Source organism: Sardina pilchardus, chromosome 23 (assembly GCF_963854185.1).
Source record: "Sardina pilchardus chromosome 23, fSarPil1.1, whole genome shotgun sequence".
In the NCBI taxonomy this organism is placed as follows: domain Eukaryota; kingdom Metazoa; phylum Chordata; class Actinopteri; order Clupeiformes; family Clupeidae; genus Sardina; species Sardina pilchardus.
This window is the reverse complement of record NC_085016.1, coordinates 5,725,996-5,745,995: the sequence shown is the minus strand read 5'-3', so window position 1 is coordinate 5,745,995 and position 20,000 is coordinate 5,725,996. Positions and strand designations below refer to the sequence as shown.

General features: G+C 46.0%; 1 protein-coding gene across 1 annotated transcript in view; it reads left to right on the top strand.

Annotated features, from left to right (window-relative positions):
- LOC134071730 (low-density lipoprotein receptor-related protein 1B-like) overlaps nucleotides 1-20,000 on the top strand; it is a 250,591-nt gene that overhangs the window by 103,369 nt on the left and 127,222 nt on the right. The window contains exons 40-45 of the mRNA XM_062528566.1: nucleotides 1,506-1,632; nucleotides 1,882-2,033; nucleotides 2,459-2,583; nucleotides 3,496-3,861; nucleotides 13,056-13,257; nucleotides 17,113-17,317. Coding sequence (XP_062384550.1) covers nucleotides 1,506-1,632; nucleotides 1,882-2,033; nucleotides 2,459-2,583; nucleotides 3,496-3,861; nucleotides 13,056-13,257; nucleotides 17,113-17,317 — 1,177 coding nt within the window. The remainder of the gene's footprint in view (nucleotides 1-1,505; nucleotides 1,633-1,881; nucleotides 2,034-2,458; nucleotides 2,584-3,495; nucleotides 3,862-13,055; nucleotides 13,258-17,112; nucleotides 17,318-20,000) is intronic.

Here is a 20,000-nt window from a genome sequence, read left to right as displayed (position 1 = left end):
TTTTATGCAAGTTAAAAGACACAAAACCATATTAACACCATATCAACTGCCTACCCTGTATTAATCTCATAGCTGAAGAAATTTTGCAAAATCAATGTAAAAGCTGCGGCTAATAGTCGAGAAATTACGGTATATATTTGAAGCAACACTATGGTATTGCTGATAATTTGTCCTTACATATGCTAATTTTAATCTTAGGGGTGACAATGTAAATGTAATATGCTAATATGTCTTGCACTGTTCATAGTGTGTTAAAAAGTGTGTTACAGCAAAGGTGCTGTATCATATGTTAAATTCAAGCTTCACACATAATAAGGAATAATCTTTTTCTGTCTCTGTTTTAGCGTGTAGTTGAGATAGGTCCAGGCCAGGGCACAGTGCAAGCACGGCTGCTTTCAAGGGGGAAAACTGGGGAACAACAATGGTTCCTTTTCTGGGTGACTTAAGTGGGGCTCTGCTAGGGATTATGGTAAAGAAGCCCTAAATCCCCTTAAAAGCTCCCTATTACTCTTCAGAGCCACTGACACTGGTGGCGTCGGGCGAGAGAGCTCGCCGTGTAATTAGCCGAAGCGCGCGCATGCGGCGGTGTTATTTATCTCCACCGCAGCGTCGGTGCTCTCTCGTGATCTGCACATGCCACGGGGTGAAATGTAGGATGAAGTCTCTGTTGGAGGAGAACGGCATGACAACAGTGAGTCATGTTAATGTTTAATTCCAGTTTTCCAACATTTGCACTGAATTGGCAATGAGTGTAAAAAGTGTATTTCTTTTATCCCAATACATACAAGGAAATTAAATGGTTGAACTGGCATGTTTTACGTGGGTACGAATACAAATAGGGAAAACAACTTCATCTGAAGGTGCATGTGTGTCGAAAAACAGCAAAAAAAAATACTAAATCATTCATCAGAATAACTGAAATGAAAATATGACATGTCAGGAATGTTGATTCCCCGTGAATCAATCAAACAGTTCCCCAGGGGTGAACAAAAAGGGACATATGAAAAATGAGTGAGATTATTATTCAACGCTCAACAGCAGGCCAATTTATGCAGCGTTGGCTCTGTGCGTGCCAAGCGAATGATGAGTTGAGCGTTCGCTCTCTTGCTTGCGAGGCACGAGGTGAGCGTTCGCTCTCTTGCTTGCGAGGCACGAGGTGAGCGTTCGCTCTCTTGCTTGTGAGGCGCGAGGTGAGCTTTTGAGGGGCGTGCGAGGGCCAAGGTGAGCGTTGTCCCTGGGCGGGTGAGGGGCCAAGGTGAGGCGCGTGCTCTCTGCATGCGAGGCACGACGCGGGGAGTCCCGGCGCGACGCCGACAGCGCTCCTCCAGTTAACCCCACTGGTCCCTCTCGCGCAGGTTCATGTTAACCCCGCTGGTCCCTCTCGCGCAGGTTCATGTTAACCCCGCTGGTCCCTCTCGCGCAGGTTCATGTTAACCCCGCTGGTCCCTCTCACGCTGGTCCCTCTCGCGCTCCTCCAGTTAACCCCGCTGGTCCCTCTCGCGCAGGTTCATGTTCTGGACAGAATGGGGCCAGAGCCCCCGCATCGCCCGCGCTCGCCTGGACGGATCCGACCCGGCCACCCTGGTCAACTCTGGCGTCGCCTGGCCCAACGGGATCTCCATCGACTACGAGGTGCAACCTTATCCCCTCGTCTTCCCTCCTCCAAACCCCCATCCTCCACCTCCAATCCTGCCTCCACCTCCCCACCACCCCTCCCCAAAAAACACTCCCTCTGCCAGCACTCTTCCCTCCCTCTGATCCCCACAGATCCCCCAAACCATATCCCATCCCCTGACCCCTTATTATTTTTGTTAATAAACCTGCCGATAACGCGATACACAGCCCCCGTGCTGAGCTTTATTTTTTCAAATTGCATTCCAGGAAAATAAATTATACTGGTGCGATGCCCGCAGTGACAAGATAGAGAGGATCAACCTTGAGAGTGGTGCGAGTCGAGAGATTGTACTGTCAGCCAGCAACGCGGACCTGTTTGCCGTGGCAGTCTTCGGGGCTTACGTCTACTGGTCTGACAGGTAATTTATTTTTCCATAAATGTGTCTGGTGCCAAATGGGGCCCAGAAAACCAGCTGCTCTGCCACACACAGGATTAGCCGCCTCCACACAAGGTCACTGGAGGAAACCCCGAGAAGGTTTTTGTAATTTACCTAAGAGAGAGAAAAAGGAGAAAGAGGGACACTTTTCTTTGTGTGTGTGTGTGTGTGTGTGTGTGTTTTTTTGGTCCTTACTTCCCATTCAAATTGCATGTAGCTCAATGTCATCGCAAGGGTAGGTTTCCCCACCTTCTGTCAAGCCAGCTGTCTACTGTGTTTTAATGAGTTCTTCGATTTTAATTAGTCGAGGGCCATTGATTAGCTCTTGTCAAACTTCCTTTTCCTCTCCGTCTTCCTGGTGTGTGTGTGTGTGTGTATGTGTGTGTGTGTGTGTTTGTGAATGGCAGGGCGCACGCCGACGGCTCCATCCGACGCGGCTCCAAAAACGACGCCAGCGACTCGCAGACGATCCGCAGCGGCCTCGGGGTCAACCTCAAAGACGTCAAAGTCTTCAACAAAGTCCGGGAGAAAGGTTGAGGTTCCCTTCACTGACCTCGTTCATTGTGTTCATCTCTAAAAGTGCCCGGTAGCCTTCGACTCGTTGTTTCGTCGGGCCGCGAGCGTGTCGAGATGAGACGAGATGGCAGTAAGCAGCTGCTGTGTTTAACATCAGGACTGGAGAGCCAAAGGGGACTCTTGATGGCGTGTATAACCAGCTAAAAACATCTCCTCCTCTTTTCATGAATAAGTGAATGGATACACTTGAATGAGTGTTTACATAGAGCTCCTCGGACCCAAAGCACTTTGCATACATCAGGGACTCGCCAAACCCCCGCTCTGTAGCACCCATTTAGATGCTGCGGCCGACTGTAGACATTTTTTACCCAGAATGCTCACCACATCTCGTTTATTCAAGTCAAGTCAAGTCAAGTTTATTTATATAGCGCATTTCATACACAGAGATCATTCAATGTGCTTTGCATAAACAAATTGTTGCCATTTGTTTATTTAGCAGGTAGAGATTGTGTAGTAGTATCAGTATGGTTAGTAGTTACTAGTGAATGCTACTTTACAATGTTACTAAAGCATAAGTTGTCAAAAGTATTCAGTAGCTTGTGCTAGGTCTAAAGTGAAAACCCATCTGAACAATACGCAAATGGGAGTAGCTCTTCTGCAAGCAGGCTCATTGACAAGACTGGTGTGTGTGTGTGTGTGTGTGTGTGTGTGTGTGTGTGTGTGTGTGTGTGTGTGTGTGTGTGTGTGTGTGTGTGTGTGTGTGTGTGTGTGTGTGTGTCTGTGTCTGTGTCTGTGTCTGTGTGTCTGTGTCTGTGTCTGTGTGTCTGTGTGTGTGTGTGTCTGTGTGTGTGTGTGTGTGTGCGCGCGTGTGTGTGCGCGCGTGTGTGTGTGTGTGTGTGTGTGTGTGTGCGTGCCATGCCTTACTCAGGTACCAACCCCTGCGGGCGGAACCCCTGTCAGCAGCTGTGTTTTCACCTGGGCGGCGGCAAAAGGTCGTGTGCCTGCGCTCACGGTTACCTGGACGAGGACGGACTCCGGTGCCACCGCCACCCGGGCTACCTGCTCTACTCCGAGAGAACCGTTCTCAAGAGTGTCCACCTGTCTGACGAGGGGAACCTTAACTCCCCTGTCATGGCCTTTGAGAACCCGGCCTTCTTTAAGAACGTCATTGCACTGGCTTTTGACTATCGCCAGGACACCGCGGGAACCAATCGGATCTTCTTTAGCGACGTCCATTTTGGGAATATACAGATGATCAATGATGACTGGACGGATCACAGAATTCTTGTGGAAAGTGAGTGAATTTTGTTTTATGTTTGTTTGGTTTGCTTTCTGGCTTTAGTTGTTTTCTTTTGGCTTTTCTTTGACTTTTGGTGGATATGCTGCACTCACTACCTTTCTAATACGGTGAGTTTTGTATACATGCTGATACTGAGAGAACAGTACCTCTGACACAGCCACGCCCTCTCTCCTTCAGAAGGCTCATTCGACTTCATACAGTTCTGCACAGATCTGACTGGGCATGATGCATGCTGGACTTACCACAGTGGTTAAGAAATATCGTCTTACTTTGTCTGGCATGGCAGGTCACTATGTCACATGACCTTATTTAAGACCTTGTGACCTCCTGCAGTTGCTCTCTTGTTTTTTGTTTTCTTTTTTAGATTTATTATCTCCTAAGCATGTGTATAGAGAACAAAGAAAGCAAACACTGCCAGATCAACCATTGTTAGAAGGGGTAGTAGAAAGTGTCTGAATTGACGGCAGTCTTTTTAAACGCTGTCACCAGCAGCTCACCTTGACGTATGAATTCAGGCACATTCAGATGCAGTTCATCCTGAACAAGCTTTCTGTCTGTGACAGGTGAATGGTGCCCAGGTGTGCCCAGGTGTGCGCAGGTGTGGGTGATGGTGTTCTGATTGGCAGGGGCATAAGAGGCTTGCTCATTCCACGCTCTGTCTGTCACGTTCTCCCTTCCTCTCGACTTTTTGGCTTTTGATTTCGGTTTTGCATGAACTCCCCTAGACTCTGATGTGCGGCACATTTCTGTTTCAGCTTTCACTCCACTGACTTTACGTTCTTTTTTATTTTCTAAGGATGGACTCTTAACAGTTTATTACACCCATAAATATCCTCTCTGTTCCTCTAAGTATACATTTAGAAGTTTTTGTTATGAAACAAAGTCCCCCTCATGGCATTAAAATGCCTGAAAAACATAACTTTACGCTTTACTTATTTGGGGAATTGGGACCTATCAGGCCCTACCCCCCTCTCCACACACTCAACTGTAGCTGACATGTTAGCTAGCTTGACTGCGTCTTGAAGAAGAATTGTCCCACCCTCAAGTGTGCCGGATTGGTTCAGTACCCTCATGAGAGCCGTGAAGAGCTGCACTTTGAATTCGCATATATAGCCTTCTGAGGCAGTGATTGGTTGACTGCAGAAGCAGAAATCTTAATGTTTCTGCTGAATCTTAATGTGACTGAATGCTTCTCTTAGCTCACAAGACGTTTTTTAAGAACACAGCAGACACTGCACGGGCAAGTTAACAAGGTTAAAAAACTTGATTTTCACAGGAGGGTGTCTTTAATAAATGTACTTCTAATTTGAAAACTGCATGTGGCCTCCCGTCCATCTATGCATGCTTCAGCTGCCTTGAGCTACAGTACACACCCAGCCATACTGCTCTGTGTGTTTATGTGATCGCAGCGCTACACACCCAGCCATACTGCTCTGTTGCTTTATGTGATCGCAGCACTCAGAGTGATTTGTTTTGTGTCACTCCATTTTAAAACATGTGTCTGTCCAGTGATTGCCAGACCAATTTTCTGCTGGACGTGTATAACGCTGATACACTGATGGGGTTTTGTGTGTGTGTGTGTGTGTGTGTGTGTGTGTGTGTGTGTGTGTGTGTGTGTGCTCTATTGAGGGACAATATGTGTTCTGTAAGATCATATAATATAGCATGCTTTGAAAAAGACAGGTGATTCACGGCATCAATGCACATAGTTTTCGAGAAGCTGTACAGCATGTCAATTCAAATCTACGTCAGCTGACGTCTAAGAGCTTTTGTAATGGCTGTTGTGACTCTGCTGAAAGGAACGGGACCAATTTAGTTGTCAGAAGCACTAAAGGGCACTTGATAGACTAGTCCCAGGTGCCAGATATATAGAAGGCGTGGAGAGGGTGCAGTATGTGAAGAGACATGCATGGATTATCATCACAGTAGAGCTCCTGATGCTCTGGATTGGCCCAGGTGATTTAGGTGCATTGTCCTCGGGGAAAGGAAATGGTATGCAATCTATAAGTACAACAGCGGCAGGAATGATCCAGTAATGGCTGTTTCTTTATTACCTCTCATTGGTGAACAGGCTCTGTGAAATGAAACCAGCACATACTGTACAGTACACGCCTTGAGATGTTTTTGTTGACTGATGATGGATCTCCGCAGGTGTATTGTTCAGGAAATATGTGCTTAAATGTGACAGGAAGCTTTATGAATGTGTGTGTGTGTGTGTGTGTGTGTGTGTGTGTGTATGCATGTATATGTGTGTGTGTGTATGCATGTATGTATGTGTGTGTGTGTGTGTGTGTGTGTGTGTACCTGGTTCCTGGGGCTGGCTGTTTCCAACTGCAATCACCAGCGCGCTGTACGCAAACGAGACGAAGCCGCTCTCGTCTCGTGTCCTTGTTTGCTTGAGGCTGGACACATCTTAACATGCATGTGATTGAGCTGGCTAGGCAAGGAATGTGTGATGAAAACATCACTGCTTATTTCGCCCCACTCTGAAAGGCGAGGGAAGTGGATGTCACGTACGGCTTCATCTTCCTGTCTGAAGCGGACGGGCATGTTGCTGCTAACCAGGCACGGGGAGCCCGAGGAGAATGGTGAGGGGGTGGCTCTTTTATGTGTAGCCCCGTTAAATATTTTTCCACCAGTCCGGAGGTTTCAAAAAGAGCTGAAAGTTTTCTTCGCACGTTTCCTGACAAGGGGGAAAGAGTTGATCTTGCTGTAATCTCACTCCTTTTTCATGTTCCCGCTCGTCAAACAAGAATGTCTAAATCGGAAATGTTTCTTTCTTCTCGGTTGTACAGGCTGCTTCATCATGCAGTAATTGTTTGAGAAGTTTCATACAATGGTTTTGTTCTCCTTTCATGCACACCGTATTGTCCATGTTTTTACAGATACAGTAGCACAACAGACGGCAACAGAACAGCCAAATACACATCAGCATAGATGGCTGTGGCCTTTGCGTGTACAGCGCCTGGTGTACATTTATGAAGACGGTGCTCTATTTGCCTCATTTGACAAAGCTGTCAACGATTTTACACAACTAGTGCTCAGCTTTATATCTAGCCGGTGCTGTATATTTGTGTTTATTTTGGCTGTATATTCCCATTACGAGCCTGTGCCCAGTGACACGGCAATCAGAGGTTCAGGCCGTAATGAGCCCCTACAGGCGAGGCCTTGATATGTCGACTGTATTGCTCGTGATTGCACACTGGCCTTGGTGTCATGGTCACATTATTCACATCTCGCTCAGCTCTGCTCTCCTCTTCCTCTTTCTGTTCTTCCTCCTCTTCTTCTTCTTGTTCTTTCTTCTTTGCTTTCCTTCCAGCCTCTGTGTTTTTTTTTCCTCCCTCGTTGTTCAATTTGGCATTCTCGTGTCTTGCATCAGAAGTGGGCGCTTGTTTATTCTACGCTAGTCGAAACTTTTAACTTTTTTTTTTTGTCCTTATGTTGATCCTCCGTCTATCCATCCCGCGGTCGTACTGTATGTATCCCAGAATGCCGTGCAGTGCACTCTCCTGATGGGGCTGTGCTCTTTGCCCGTTCAGTAGCCCTAGCCCTCAAACCACACACTCTGTGTGTGTGTGTGTGTGTGTGTGATTTGGGATGTTGTTGTCTTGTAGGCACTGTGTGTTGTCTCTGTCTCTGCTCCATGTGTGTGGCTGTGGTAGGTGTTGTGTTGTGGCTGATGGGAGTTGGCTAGACGGGGGTTTCATGAACTCCTGAGTTATGGGCTTGTCAGAAGCAAAAGGGCAGGCGGGTGATATATCCCTGCCCCACACACGTGTGCCGCATACCCACATACATCCACACACACATCCACACACACCACTTGCTCCTCCTTTAAATCCCGTCCACATCACATCTACAGTGTGTGTGTGTGTGTCTGTGTGTGGGTGCCTGTTATTGTGTCTTTGTGTGTGTGTGTGTGTGTGGGGGGGGGGTGGCATCACACTGTTATGTTCTGTTCTGTTCTGTTCTGTAATGTTACAGTACATCACACACACACACACAAACACACACACACACACACACACACACACACTCAGACACACATACACTTGAGATATGTCATGCACACAGACACACACACACACACGCACCCACACACACACACCCATCACTCTGTGGTGCTATGGCAGGGTCAGCCCTCACCCTGGAGTTGGCCTCGTCCAGTCCAGGAGGGCCAAGTGAATGCAGCGTGCGGCGCGCAGTATTGACAGCTCACTGTGTCCACCTGAGAGAAATCCATCTTCGTTAGCCGCCGTTAAAGTGATGGATGGCCGACAGCCAATGATGTGATGGCACCTCCCCTCCTGCCTTGTACCCCCCATACACACACACACACACACACACACACACACACACACACACATACACAGGCACACACATTCACACTCTTTTTAAATCACATTGCAAGCATGTGTCTGTGTCTTTGTGTGTGTGTGTGTGTGTGTGTGTGTGTGTGTGTGTGTGTGTGTGTGTGTGTGTGTGTGTGTGCCTGTGTGTGCACGTGAGTACATGTTTAATCAACTCCATTCCACATCAGCACTGGGTGATTTAAATTGTCAGGGCGCAGTAGTGTTTCCCCACATCTCTTTTTGCCCTCAGTGTCAAACCTCAAATCAACCAAAGCATCCGCTCAGAGTTACATCAGTTTTTAGAGAACAGAGACTCACACACACTCAGAGTGAAGATCTGACACACTGTACACCTTGGATATCTCACTGCTATCTTTGAACTTTTAGTGCGATTTCTTCTTTAGTGCGAGACCTTGCTATGAGAATCCAACAAAGCGTGTGCTGTTGTGTGTGCAAGGGAGTGGGAAGGAATGAGATAATGAGGGAGTGTGTGTGTGTGTGTGTGTGGGAGAGAGATTGAGAGAGAAAGGTCGTGTTTGTGTGTGTGTGTGTGTGTGTGTGTGTGTGTGTGTGTGTGTGTGTGCATGTGTGTGTGCGTGTGTGCGTGTGTGCATGTGCATGCACCACAAATACAGCAGGAGCACAACAGCCTCTCCATCAGGGTCTTTTCATCAGTAGAGGTGTGTGTGTGTGTGTGTGTGTGTGTGTGTGTGTGTGTGTGTGTGTGTGTGTGTGTGTGTGTGTGTGTGTGTGTGTGTGCACATACACCACAAATACAGCAGGAGCACAACAGCCTCTCCATCAGGGTCTTTTCATCAGTAGAGGTGTGTGTGTGTGTATGTGTGTGTGTGTGTGTGTGTGTGTGTGTGTGTGTGTGTGTGTGTGTGTGTGTGTGTGTGTGAACCTGCCTTGCCCCCTGCATGGAGAGTAGAAGGTGAGAGGAGTTGAGCAGGGCATTTCAGTAATGCATGGAGACAGCCCATCCCATACCACCTGCACCGAGGTTCCTGTGCATAGAGAAAGAGAGAGAGAGAGATAGAGGATGGGCAATTATGAGAGAAAGAGAGAGAGAGAGAGAGAGAGAGAGAGGGGGAAAGAAGATAGCAACAGGGAGATTGATGAAGTGAATGAGTGAGTGATTGAACATGAGGGAGAGGGAGAGAGGGAGAGGGGGTGAGAATGAGAGAGAATGTATGGAATAGAAACAGAGAGAGAGAGAGAGAGAGACGTGCCGTGCCGTGCTGCCTGCTGAGTTGGCTGTAGCGTGTCTGACCTGTGAGATAGCGGAGACATCCATCAGCCTGCCTTGAGAGACCGCTGAGACGGGAGCGAGCGGAGACGAGACGAGATGAGAGGAAGAGGAAGAGGAGGATTGGGGGGGGGGGTGGGAAGGAGATAAATGATCTCGCTAATCAGAGACACGTCGGTGTATAAAGCACCGCCACTCTCCTCAGATGTGCACTTTAATGAATATGAATTGCTTTGTAAAATTTGGGCTATCCATATCCATGTCACACTATTAGATGTGCAATATTAGTCTTCTAAGCCACGGAGCCTTCACATTTACTCATAAAGGGCCATTCATTTGCCTCCCAGTAAGTGGATTATGTATGTCATTTACCATAATGGAGAGCTTTTGTTCCATTCTGTGATGAAAATGATATATCGAGGCATTTTGGGTCTTCTATTTTATTATTTTTTTATTCATTTTTTTTTCCGCTTTTCTTCGCGTGCAGCTAAGGTGAATTGAGTAGCGCACCGGGAGAAGGGAATGAGGCAATTGTCCTTGTTGAAACGGGAAACAGCGAACTCTGCCAAGCCGGAGCGGAGCGGACGATTTCTGTTTATCTCCGAGCCCAGTAGGACGCCAGCCTGGCTGCCTGCTCTTGTTATGTCTGCTCCAAGAGGCTGTGTTGCTTTGCTTTGCGTTGCGTTGCGTTGCGTTGCGTTGCTTTGCTTTGCGTTGCTTTAGCAATATGTCGCTCTCCACTTGGACATGCAATCGCAGCGGCGGCGACATGTCAGAGCGTGACAGGGGGGAGAGATAGGCATCCCAAACAGCTGTTGAGAGAGAGAGAGAGAGAGAGAGAGAGAGAGAGAGAGAGAGAGAGAGAGAGAGAGAGAGAGAGAGAGAGAGAGAGAGAGAGAGAGAGAGAGAGAGAGAGAGAGATATAGAGAAAGAGAGCGAGAGAGGTACATCTCTCCGGCCGGCTCCCTCTTTAAATCTCATCCACCAGGAACATGACACTAAGCAGAGGGTATTTGTCAGCAAAGCCGCAGCGATAGTTCCGGCGCGGGGCCTTGTTCAAGAGTTGCTAAAAATAAGCGACGGGGTTGCTGATGGTAAGACACAATCCTGATCTAAGTCCTTCCGGACGATCGTGACACGGAATTACAGGTGTGTGACACCTCTTCCTGAGCCGAGGGCTTTAAATGGCCGCACAGGAAATGACACGGTGTTGTCCTGATGCAAAACGAGCAGACAGGTTTCACTGCACCATGTCTTAGGTCACACACACACACACACACACACACACACAAACACACACACACACACACACATGTCTTAGGTCCTCTTACAGTAATGGCAAACAGAGAGAGAAGATATGCAGCGTTGTTGTATTCTTTTGCTGAGCAGTGCTGTTTCAACCGTGGGCTGTTTTAAGCAACTTTCCCCCCGCTTGCATTCCCAAACATATCCTAAGGTTATATTGCAGCACTTTTTTTACACGATTCCCCGTGGACAAAGGAAACATCTGCTATCTATGAATTTACAAATTCAACATTACCTTTTCGTTTGCCTGGCACAGTTCGATTAATAGAGACAGGACATTGATTGCTTTGGACAGTGTGTCCATTGACCTATGCAAAGCAAGTGGCCCTCTATCCCTCTGAACTCATTCATATTGGCAGCCAGACAGTTGGTCAGTTCTCATCTTCTTTCATCGGAGCTCAGTTGAGACCTTGGCTTACGTCCAGGGTAGCTACAGATAACGGTTCTGATAGATGTTTTTGTCTGGGATTTTGTGTGTGTGTGTTTCAATGAACTCAAACCAAGCCAACCTTGGAAAATATCAATAGCAGTACAACTGTTATTGCTTTTTTTTGATGAACTAAACAGAACTAAAGTAGTGCATACTGTAATAGAAGATCCATGTGTTGGTTTCCTCTAAAGCATGCTCCTACAGGTGACAATAGCTGCATACTGTCTCCTCACATCTCACTAGAAGGGTCAACTGCCTGTAGAACACATTGGTTCTGGGTGTAGAACACATCGGTTCTGTTGTTTAGCCATGTGAACTGGGTGTAGAACACATTGGTTCTGTTGTTTAGACATGTGATCTGGGTGAAGAACACATTGGTAGGCCCGCTATTGTTTAGACACATGCACGGAACACCTGTTTTTACAGGCAGAAATATTTAGGCACAATAAATACACAATAAATATTTAGACGTGCGCTTTCATGGGCAGTTTTAGTACATACAGTACAGGGGAGTACATCATTTGGTCCCTTTTTTTTGCACGAAACTCCCACTTTCCCCTGACCATCTTACTGTATGAATGCATATCATGCATGAGAGGGAAAAGCACAATTTGACATTCTCAGCTCCCGCGACCGGCAGTCTGCGCTTTTACCTCAGTGCGGCCTTTACCTCGCCATTGTTTTTATGCGCATGTTGCAAAACAAATACGTCTGAAGTGGGCACAAAGGTGTTAGTACATCTGTTCCTGAGTGTATAACACATTTTTGGTGTTCCACCATTCAGTGACATTCAGTGACTCACTTTTCTTTGTTTCCTCTGGGAATGAGTGAGTGAGAACAATGAGGTTTGTTCTCTCTTTTTGCTCTCTCCAAACCAGATATTCATTGAGTGCATGTCAGGGGTGGCTTACCACCGTTGTAAACATTATAATCAACAACAGGAATGGCTTTATAAATCAATACAACATTTCTTTCCTCTCCAGGTAGGTGGCGAGTCATAATAAGTGACCAGTGTTTTTTTTCATCCGACTGAGTAATAGGGTTAGCCCAGGACATGGTTTGCTATTGTGATAACGGATAAATATTGTTCTTTGCCTCTCCTCTCCTGATAGACATGGGGTTTGTTTTTTAAAACATTATGATCACAGTCCAGTATTGTTTTTTCTCTTATAGTCTTCCACGCCTTTCCTCTCCCAGGAGACGTGAGGTCGATAGAGGGCCTGTCATATCATTGTGGTGATCAGTATCGCTTTTGAACCCCTGTGCTAATCGGGATTGTGGCTTGTTTCACCTCTCCCAGTAGAAGTGGGTTCGCTGGAGGGTAGGGTATTGATGTCCTGTGGGATAAACAATCTGATCGTTTTGGTTTTGTTGGGGGAGCGCTGATCAGCATTGCACTTTTCAAACTTTTAACCCCTTAATGGATGGGTTAGCTGTAAACCGAATTGTCCCTCGGGGACTGATAAAGTTTTCTGAATCTCAATTTGAATCTGAATCTGAATCTGAATCTGAATCTGAATGTGGGCAACCGTGGTGTACGGGTTAGGGCTTCGGGCTTGTAACCGGTTGCCGGTTCGATCCCCGACCAGTCCACCACGGCTGAAGTGCCCTTGAGCAAGGCACCTAACCCCTCACTGCTCCCCGAGCGCCGCTGGGTGGGCAGGCAGCTCACTGCTCTGGGTTAGTGTGTGATTCACTTCACTGTGTGTGTGCTGTGTGTTGACTAATTCGGTTAAATTGGGTTAAATGCAGAGAAACGAATTTCCCTCACGGGATCAAAAAAAGTTTATATTCTATTTCTATTCTATTCTTGAATTGTTGTTGTTGTGTGTGTGTCTCCTGTCCCTGGCAGACGTGGGGTCAGTGGAGGGCCTGGCGTACCACCGCGGCTGGGACACGCTCTACTGGACCAGCTCCACCAGCGCCACCATCAGCAGGCACAGCATCGAGCCTGGCACCGGCGCCCGCGCCCACGCCGCCTTCACCCGCGAGCCCGTCGTCATCATGGCCGAGGACGACCACCCGCACGTGCTCGCTCTGGACGAGTGTCAAAAGTATGACTGCACCGCACCTCACCACACCTCACCTCACCTTTCCACACCCCATAACCTCTCCACAGGTGTGCAAAAGTAGGCTGCAACACACTCCAGATGGTCTCTCTCCCTCCCCCATATTTGCCCCCGTCCCTTTCTCACCAAGTCAGTCATTCTTGCCCTTGATGAGCGTCAAAAGTGCAGCAACATCAGCAACAACACCAACAACACATTGCATTCATATAGTGCTTTTCACAGTGAAGGGGGAACCTCTCTATCCACCATTAATGTGTAGCACAGCACCCACCTGGGTTATGCACAGCAGCCGTTATGCACCAGAATGCTCACCACACACCAGCTTGAGATGGAGAGGGAAGTAATGAATCAGTTACACTGGGAATTAGGACGAGCCAGGTTGGGAATTTAGTCCAGACACTCGGGAACTTCCCACCATTATGACCACACCACCCCACCACATCCCATATGCACTCCTACAACCTTAAAACATACTGGGTGCCTCTCATTTGGTCTTTTATACTGTACATCCTCCATTCCTCCTCGGGCCTCGATCCTCACTGATGGGGAACGCCCCTTGAGGATCGAGCATCGAGGATCGAGGAGAGTGTTTGAGAGCCAACACAAACTGTGTTGTCCCTATCTGGACATGGAGTGTTAAAAACAACACAAGTAGTGTTATTTTCAACACATTCGTTCTGAGGACCCTCACTCAAAAGAGCTTGTTCTCTCATGTGTGGGAGTATTGAGTTGGCTCACAGATGTTTTCATCCAAGATATTGGTCACGGTGTTAAATTAACTAAAAAGTATTTGCCAAGTTTTCAAATTAGCTTCAGTCAGTCTTTAGTCATCATTTAAATTTCTCTCTTTCTTAAAATTATGATCGCACTTATACTGGACCAGCATCAACAACGTGATCACAACCCATAACCTCTTAATATTCCTCTCTATTTTTCTTTACCTTTAGCTCTTTCTCTCTATATAGCCCTGTCCTTCACCACCTTATGCTATCTCTGCCTGACCTCTTTATGTTTATCTCTATTTTCTTTACCTTTAGCTCTTTATCTCTATATAGCCCTGTCCTTCACCACCTTATGCTATCTTTGCCTGACTTCTCAATCACCCACATATGCTAGCCTTGGACGAGGGTAACAAATAAACACACTCTACTCCATAGACTCTCTGTATTCTTCTCTCCTCTACTCTTTGTTTTCCTTTTAGCTGTTTTTCTTCTTTTTTCTTTTTCTTCTTCTTCTTCTTCTTCTTCTTTTTCTTCTTCTTCTTCTTCTTCTTCTTCTCTCTATCTCTTTCTCTCTCTCTATCCTCAAATGTTGACCTCTTGGCCTTGCTTCCTGTATTTTCCCCCCATCATTTCATATGCACAAGACAACCCTCCATCTATCAGAGGATAAACAGGATACCAAAAAAAATATTAGTTTTTTTAGGGCGCATACATTTAAATTTACTGGGTTTGGAATTCTGACACGTATCATATCTATTGAGTGGATTAAGTGGTTTTTACAAGACAGCAGAAGTGTTCAGATTAATGCGTTCTCATTCAAGTTTTGATGGCTGTGCTTAGCGGCCTGTCATACACAGAAGTGAACACTTTACCTAAAAAGGCACTTCTCACGCTGACTCCCACGTCCCTGACAGCTGAGATCTCTTAAACCCTTCTCTGAAGCCTGTTATTTGGGAGGCTTTCTCTATCCAGAGGCTTCTGACAGGGCGACATCTTGGTAATTAAGTCGCGGCAATTAGATGAAAGACCACACGCAGGGTGACACTCACACATCAGTGGCTGCCATGCCTGATGGCCATTGCTAAATCTGAAATAAGGTTGACCCCAATGTCGATAAACTTGGAGGGAACTCACAGAGGAAGTTTGGGAGCTCGCTCAAGTAAACAGCTATTGAGATGATGAGCGTTTGACTGCAGTGCACATCTATCGATTGCATTAATTCTGTCTGCATCTGTGCGGCTGCTAAAGCAACAGTAATGACATGCCACTTCGTTCGTATCCATGATGTTGGCAGGCAGTTTGACAAAAATAGAAAACAAGGGGAGGAAAAAAACAACTTTCTTCTCTTCATTTTTTTTTTTTTTGGCTCTTAGAGTCTCTTGAGCTCAATGGCTAATCACTGTTAATCCACAATAGTGTTCTAGGCAACAAGAGCATGGGGCTTTTCTCAGCTGGCGATTATTTCTCACTCCTCTGACCTCGTCTTGCTCCCAAGACACTCATCAACGCCTCTCTCTCACACACGCACGCGCGCCCACACACACACACACACACACACACACTCCAGGATCCATCACAGGCTCTGACAGCAAAGTGGTCACTCCGAGAACGAGTGTCTCTTTTACGGGCGACAGGGTGTGTGTTTGTGTGTGTGTGTGTGTGTGTGTGTGTGTGTGTGTGTGTGTGTGTGTGTGTGTGTGTGTGTGTGAGTGAGTGTGGTGGTGTGAAAGTGCTGTTGGTGCCTCACAGGGCAGGCTGTCAATGACACCCTTGTGGCCGTAATAGGAACCAGACAGCACCTGCGGTGAAACACACACACACACACACACACACACACACACACACACACGACCCAGGTCTGGCTCAGTTCAGATCTGGATGTGTAGCCATCTCAGGGCGCTCCTATCCCATTCCCCCCATACACCAACCTTCCTGTGAACTGAGGGAAGTGTGAGACCAGAAGCAGCGTGAGATCAGGGCGTGTAATTACCCAGACCCACCCAGGTATGTTTGTGTGTGTGTGTGTCTTATGTGTCTGTGTGTGTGTGTGTGTGTGTGTGTGTGTGTGTGTGTGTGTGTGTCTCACCTCGCCTACTCTTCACATTCATCAGTAGGGTCGAGTGTGAGCATCTCACAATCCTCCATTGAGTTAACTGGAAGCCATCACTGGATGACAGACTCACGTCTTTACGCTGTCCAGAGAAATTGAATGGCTTTGACAGGAAGGCACTGAAAATAGCACCGTGTACCATGTCTCAAACATGGAGTAAAAAATAACGACTGCACGTCTTGTAATTAAAGTAGGCATAGTAGGCCTGGCTCATCTGAGCCTGATAGGGTAATTAACTCTTGAGGGTGGCGATTCATTATGCTTAATTTGTGTATTCTGTTTAAATGCTCCTGCGGGCGGCGTCTCTGTCTTTGGAGTTTCAGTCATTGGCAAACTTCATTTCCATTTTCACACAACAGCTAAATTGTTTGAATAATGCAAAAGTATTTTTCATAGTTTTTAATGTTTACGCCAGTTGCATAAATCATGGGCAAGTGCACATTTGTTAAGTTGGACTTGCATAATATGCCATACAAGCAACGCCACCACGACTCTCGCATGAAAACAGCTTGAAGAAAGAGCTTGTTTTTTTGACTCGGTGATGGTGGTGGATGTCGAAGCACACAGTACTTGTTTACCCCGCGCACTCACATTTTAGCAGCACTGGCTGTCTGGCATACTGAGAAGGGCTAAAAGACAGAATAAATAAATAAATGTGCATTAACACAAGCTTGGCATGAGGGAGAAAGGGCATAGAGGACTCAGGATCCAAGCATAGAGTGCATTGAGGTGCAGACTGACCCAGTCCAATAGGCAATGCCGATATTAATAGCCATCCATTAGCAGATTCCAAAAAAATCAGTCGGTTTACTTTGAAATGTTGAAATGTTGAAATGTCTTTTGCGCATATTCACAAAAATGCTGCTTTCTATGATGAATTCCAGACGCCACATTTCATATGTTCTTTTCACATTTCTGTATAAATATTTATAGTGTATAGTGACCTGCGTTATGTTCTTCTCCTCGATCTGCTCTTCCTCATCGTCATCTCCCTTCCGTGGGTTTCAGCCTGATGTTTTGGACCAACTGGAATGAGCAGCGGCCAGGCATCTTGAGGTCCACCCTGGCAGGAAAAAATATCCGGGTCATCGTCAGCACAGAGATCGCCACCCCCAACGGCCTCACCATAGATCACCGATCTGAGAAGCTGTACTTTTCTGATGGAAGCCTGGGCAAGATCGAGAGGTGTGATTATGACGGCTCCCACAGATATGTAAGTACACACGCACGCACACATACACACACACACACACACACACACACACACACACACACACACACAGGCATGTCCAATAGCTTTGTCCTTCTGTTTTTGTTTTTTTCCAGCATACAGTATTCTCAGGTGCAAGCACAACTAGAAATGCACTAATACCATTTTTTTACATGTCTGTATGTGCAACACCTAATGACGATATTGGTATTTCTACCACAGAAATAACTTTTAATGGGCTTGCATAAAAACATGCAATGAATCGGAAGACAGGTTTTATTCCCCCTATTCCTTGAACTATTTTTGCAGGATGAAATTCAATCTGATTTTTTACGACTAGTATCTTACAAAAAAGTCCTACAATGCTCTTGAGACCTAAAGTAGGGTTCAGACCAAAGATTCCCGACGAGACGAGACGAGCCGCGACGTTCTAAAACCTTGCGACTGCGACTCAACGTGTTTAATGCTCTGCGACGGCTTGCAACTACGTGCAACTTCTAATTCACACCGCTGCAACTCAGTCTCATCGTGTCGGGAATCTTTGGTGTGAATTGAAACTGTTCCAAACACACATCTCAATCTCTGCAAAGGTTTGTCCTAGAAACATATAAGTGACACCATTATAAACCTTTAATCAACTAGTTTCCAAATATACTGTATATGTTTTAAAAGAGAATGTATCAATGGCACTTTGTAAAAACAATTAAAAAAAATCCCAGGATTTCAGTCCTCTCACCTGCTGCAGGCCCATTCAAAATGCCCATTCACCTTAATTTGCATTTGAAAGAGACACTCACTAAGTGACCCATTTAGTCTGACTTTTTTCCAATTTGTAGTAAAGCTACATAACATTTTTTGAATGTTCTTTTTACTTATATGGAGTCAACACCATTGTTTTCGAGGTTCAAACTTTAAAAGCCTTAGCTCGATATATTTATACTGTAGTGTGTTTTTGACCTTTGACCTCTGACATTTGAAAATCATTTTTTTCAAATAGTTGTGTTTACACTGAATTATAATAAAAAGTAATTTCATTACATTTACTTTACTCTCATATAATTATTGAGTAGGACCTCTAGAATATAACCATATGTGCCACTTTTGCATAGATGTTTTTAGTTAGATGAAAAACTTAAAAATCTCAAGGTATAGCTGACTGCCTCAAAGTGCCTGAAAAGGCCCTGGACCTCCAAGTGTTATGGTAACAATATAGCAGTAATGAGGCCTACTACTAGAGGGTGAGAGTTCAGGAGTATAAGTACTAGTCAGGCATATCAAAGGAGATGGCGATTGAAGGAGAGGAAGGTGAAGGCAGAAGAAGGGAAGTGGATTGGATTGGCTTGTTAGAAGTGTTCAAGGAGAAAGTACACTCGAAGGATTTGGGTCTTCAAGAGCTTCTTGAAGATAGAGAAATGGCTTCTTGAAGAGCTTCTTGAAGATAGGGAGGGATGCCCCTGCTGTGTTAGCGCATGGTAAGTCTTTCCACTGTCAGGGAACAGCAAGTAGCCTGAGTTGCTGTGTTTATACAGACGACAGTGCCAGAGTATGTTTCTTGGAGACAGGGTGATACACTGCCAGGCCAAAAAAAAGGTCACACACTCTAATATTTGGTTGGGATACATTTAACTTTGACTACGGCACGCATTGGCTGTGCTGTGGCATCGTTTCCACAAACTTCTGCAATGTCACAACATTTATTTCCGTCCAGCGTTGCATTCATTTTTTTTGCCAGGATTTTCTATTGATGGCGGGAGATTTGGACCACTGTGCATAGCCTTCTCCAGCACATCCCAAAGATTCTCAATGGGGTTGAGGTCTAGACTCTGTGGTGAAAATCATGTCTAATGTTCCCTGAACCTGAACCCTTTCACAATTTGAGCCTGATGAATCATGGCATTGTCATCTTGGAATGTCCTTGTGCCATCAGAGAAGAACAAATCCATTGATGGAATAACCTGGTCATTCAAGGTACACTTCACCGATTAGCATTAGCTTTGTATCTTTAGAAAACCAGTCACGTTTTTGAATGGTGGTGCATCATTTCCTCAGTTTGCCTTGAGATGGAAGAAATACGGATTTCAATGAAATCCATGAATATGACTTCCTGCTTTCAATGACGTAAAATGATGATTTTTACATCATTGAAAGCAGGAAGTCCAACATTGATGACCGATAGTCAGTTGGCCTCATTCCTTGGACACATAACATTGCTGAACCTAGACCTGACCAACTGCAACAACCCCAAATCATCATAGCGCTGCCACTACAGGGGGGCTCTTACCTGTTTGCTTAAACCTATACCTTACACTGACAGACTTTGACAAGATTTTGGAAAGATTCTTGAAAGATTGTAGTCTTTTGAGTGAAGCTTGAATGAGGGGTGTTAGTTAAAAGACTACAATCTTTCAAGAATCTTTCCCAAATCTTGTCAAAGTCTGTCAGTGTAAGGTAGCCTTTAGTTGAATCCAGGTGGTGGTCCTTTTTTTGGCCAGGCAGTGTATAAGCCTTCATGAGAGCCAGCACTTTAGAAGCAAGCATTAGGGACTTGAAGTTGAAACAGGTGGCTATGGATAACCACAGTGGAGCTCAATGAACAACAAGGTAGCGTGCCCTTTTCTCAGTTGAATGAAAAACGCTCTGGACCATTTGTAGCGATTTGATTGGCCGAGCTGGAAGGCCTGTGAGG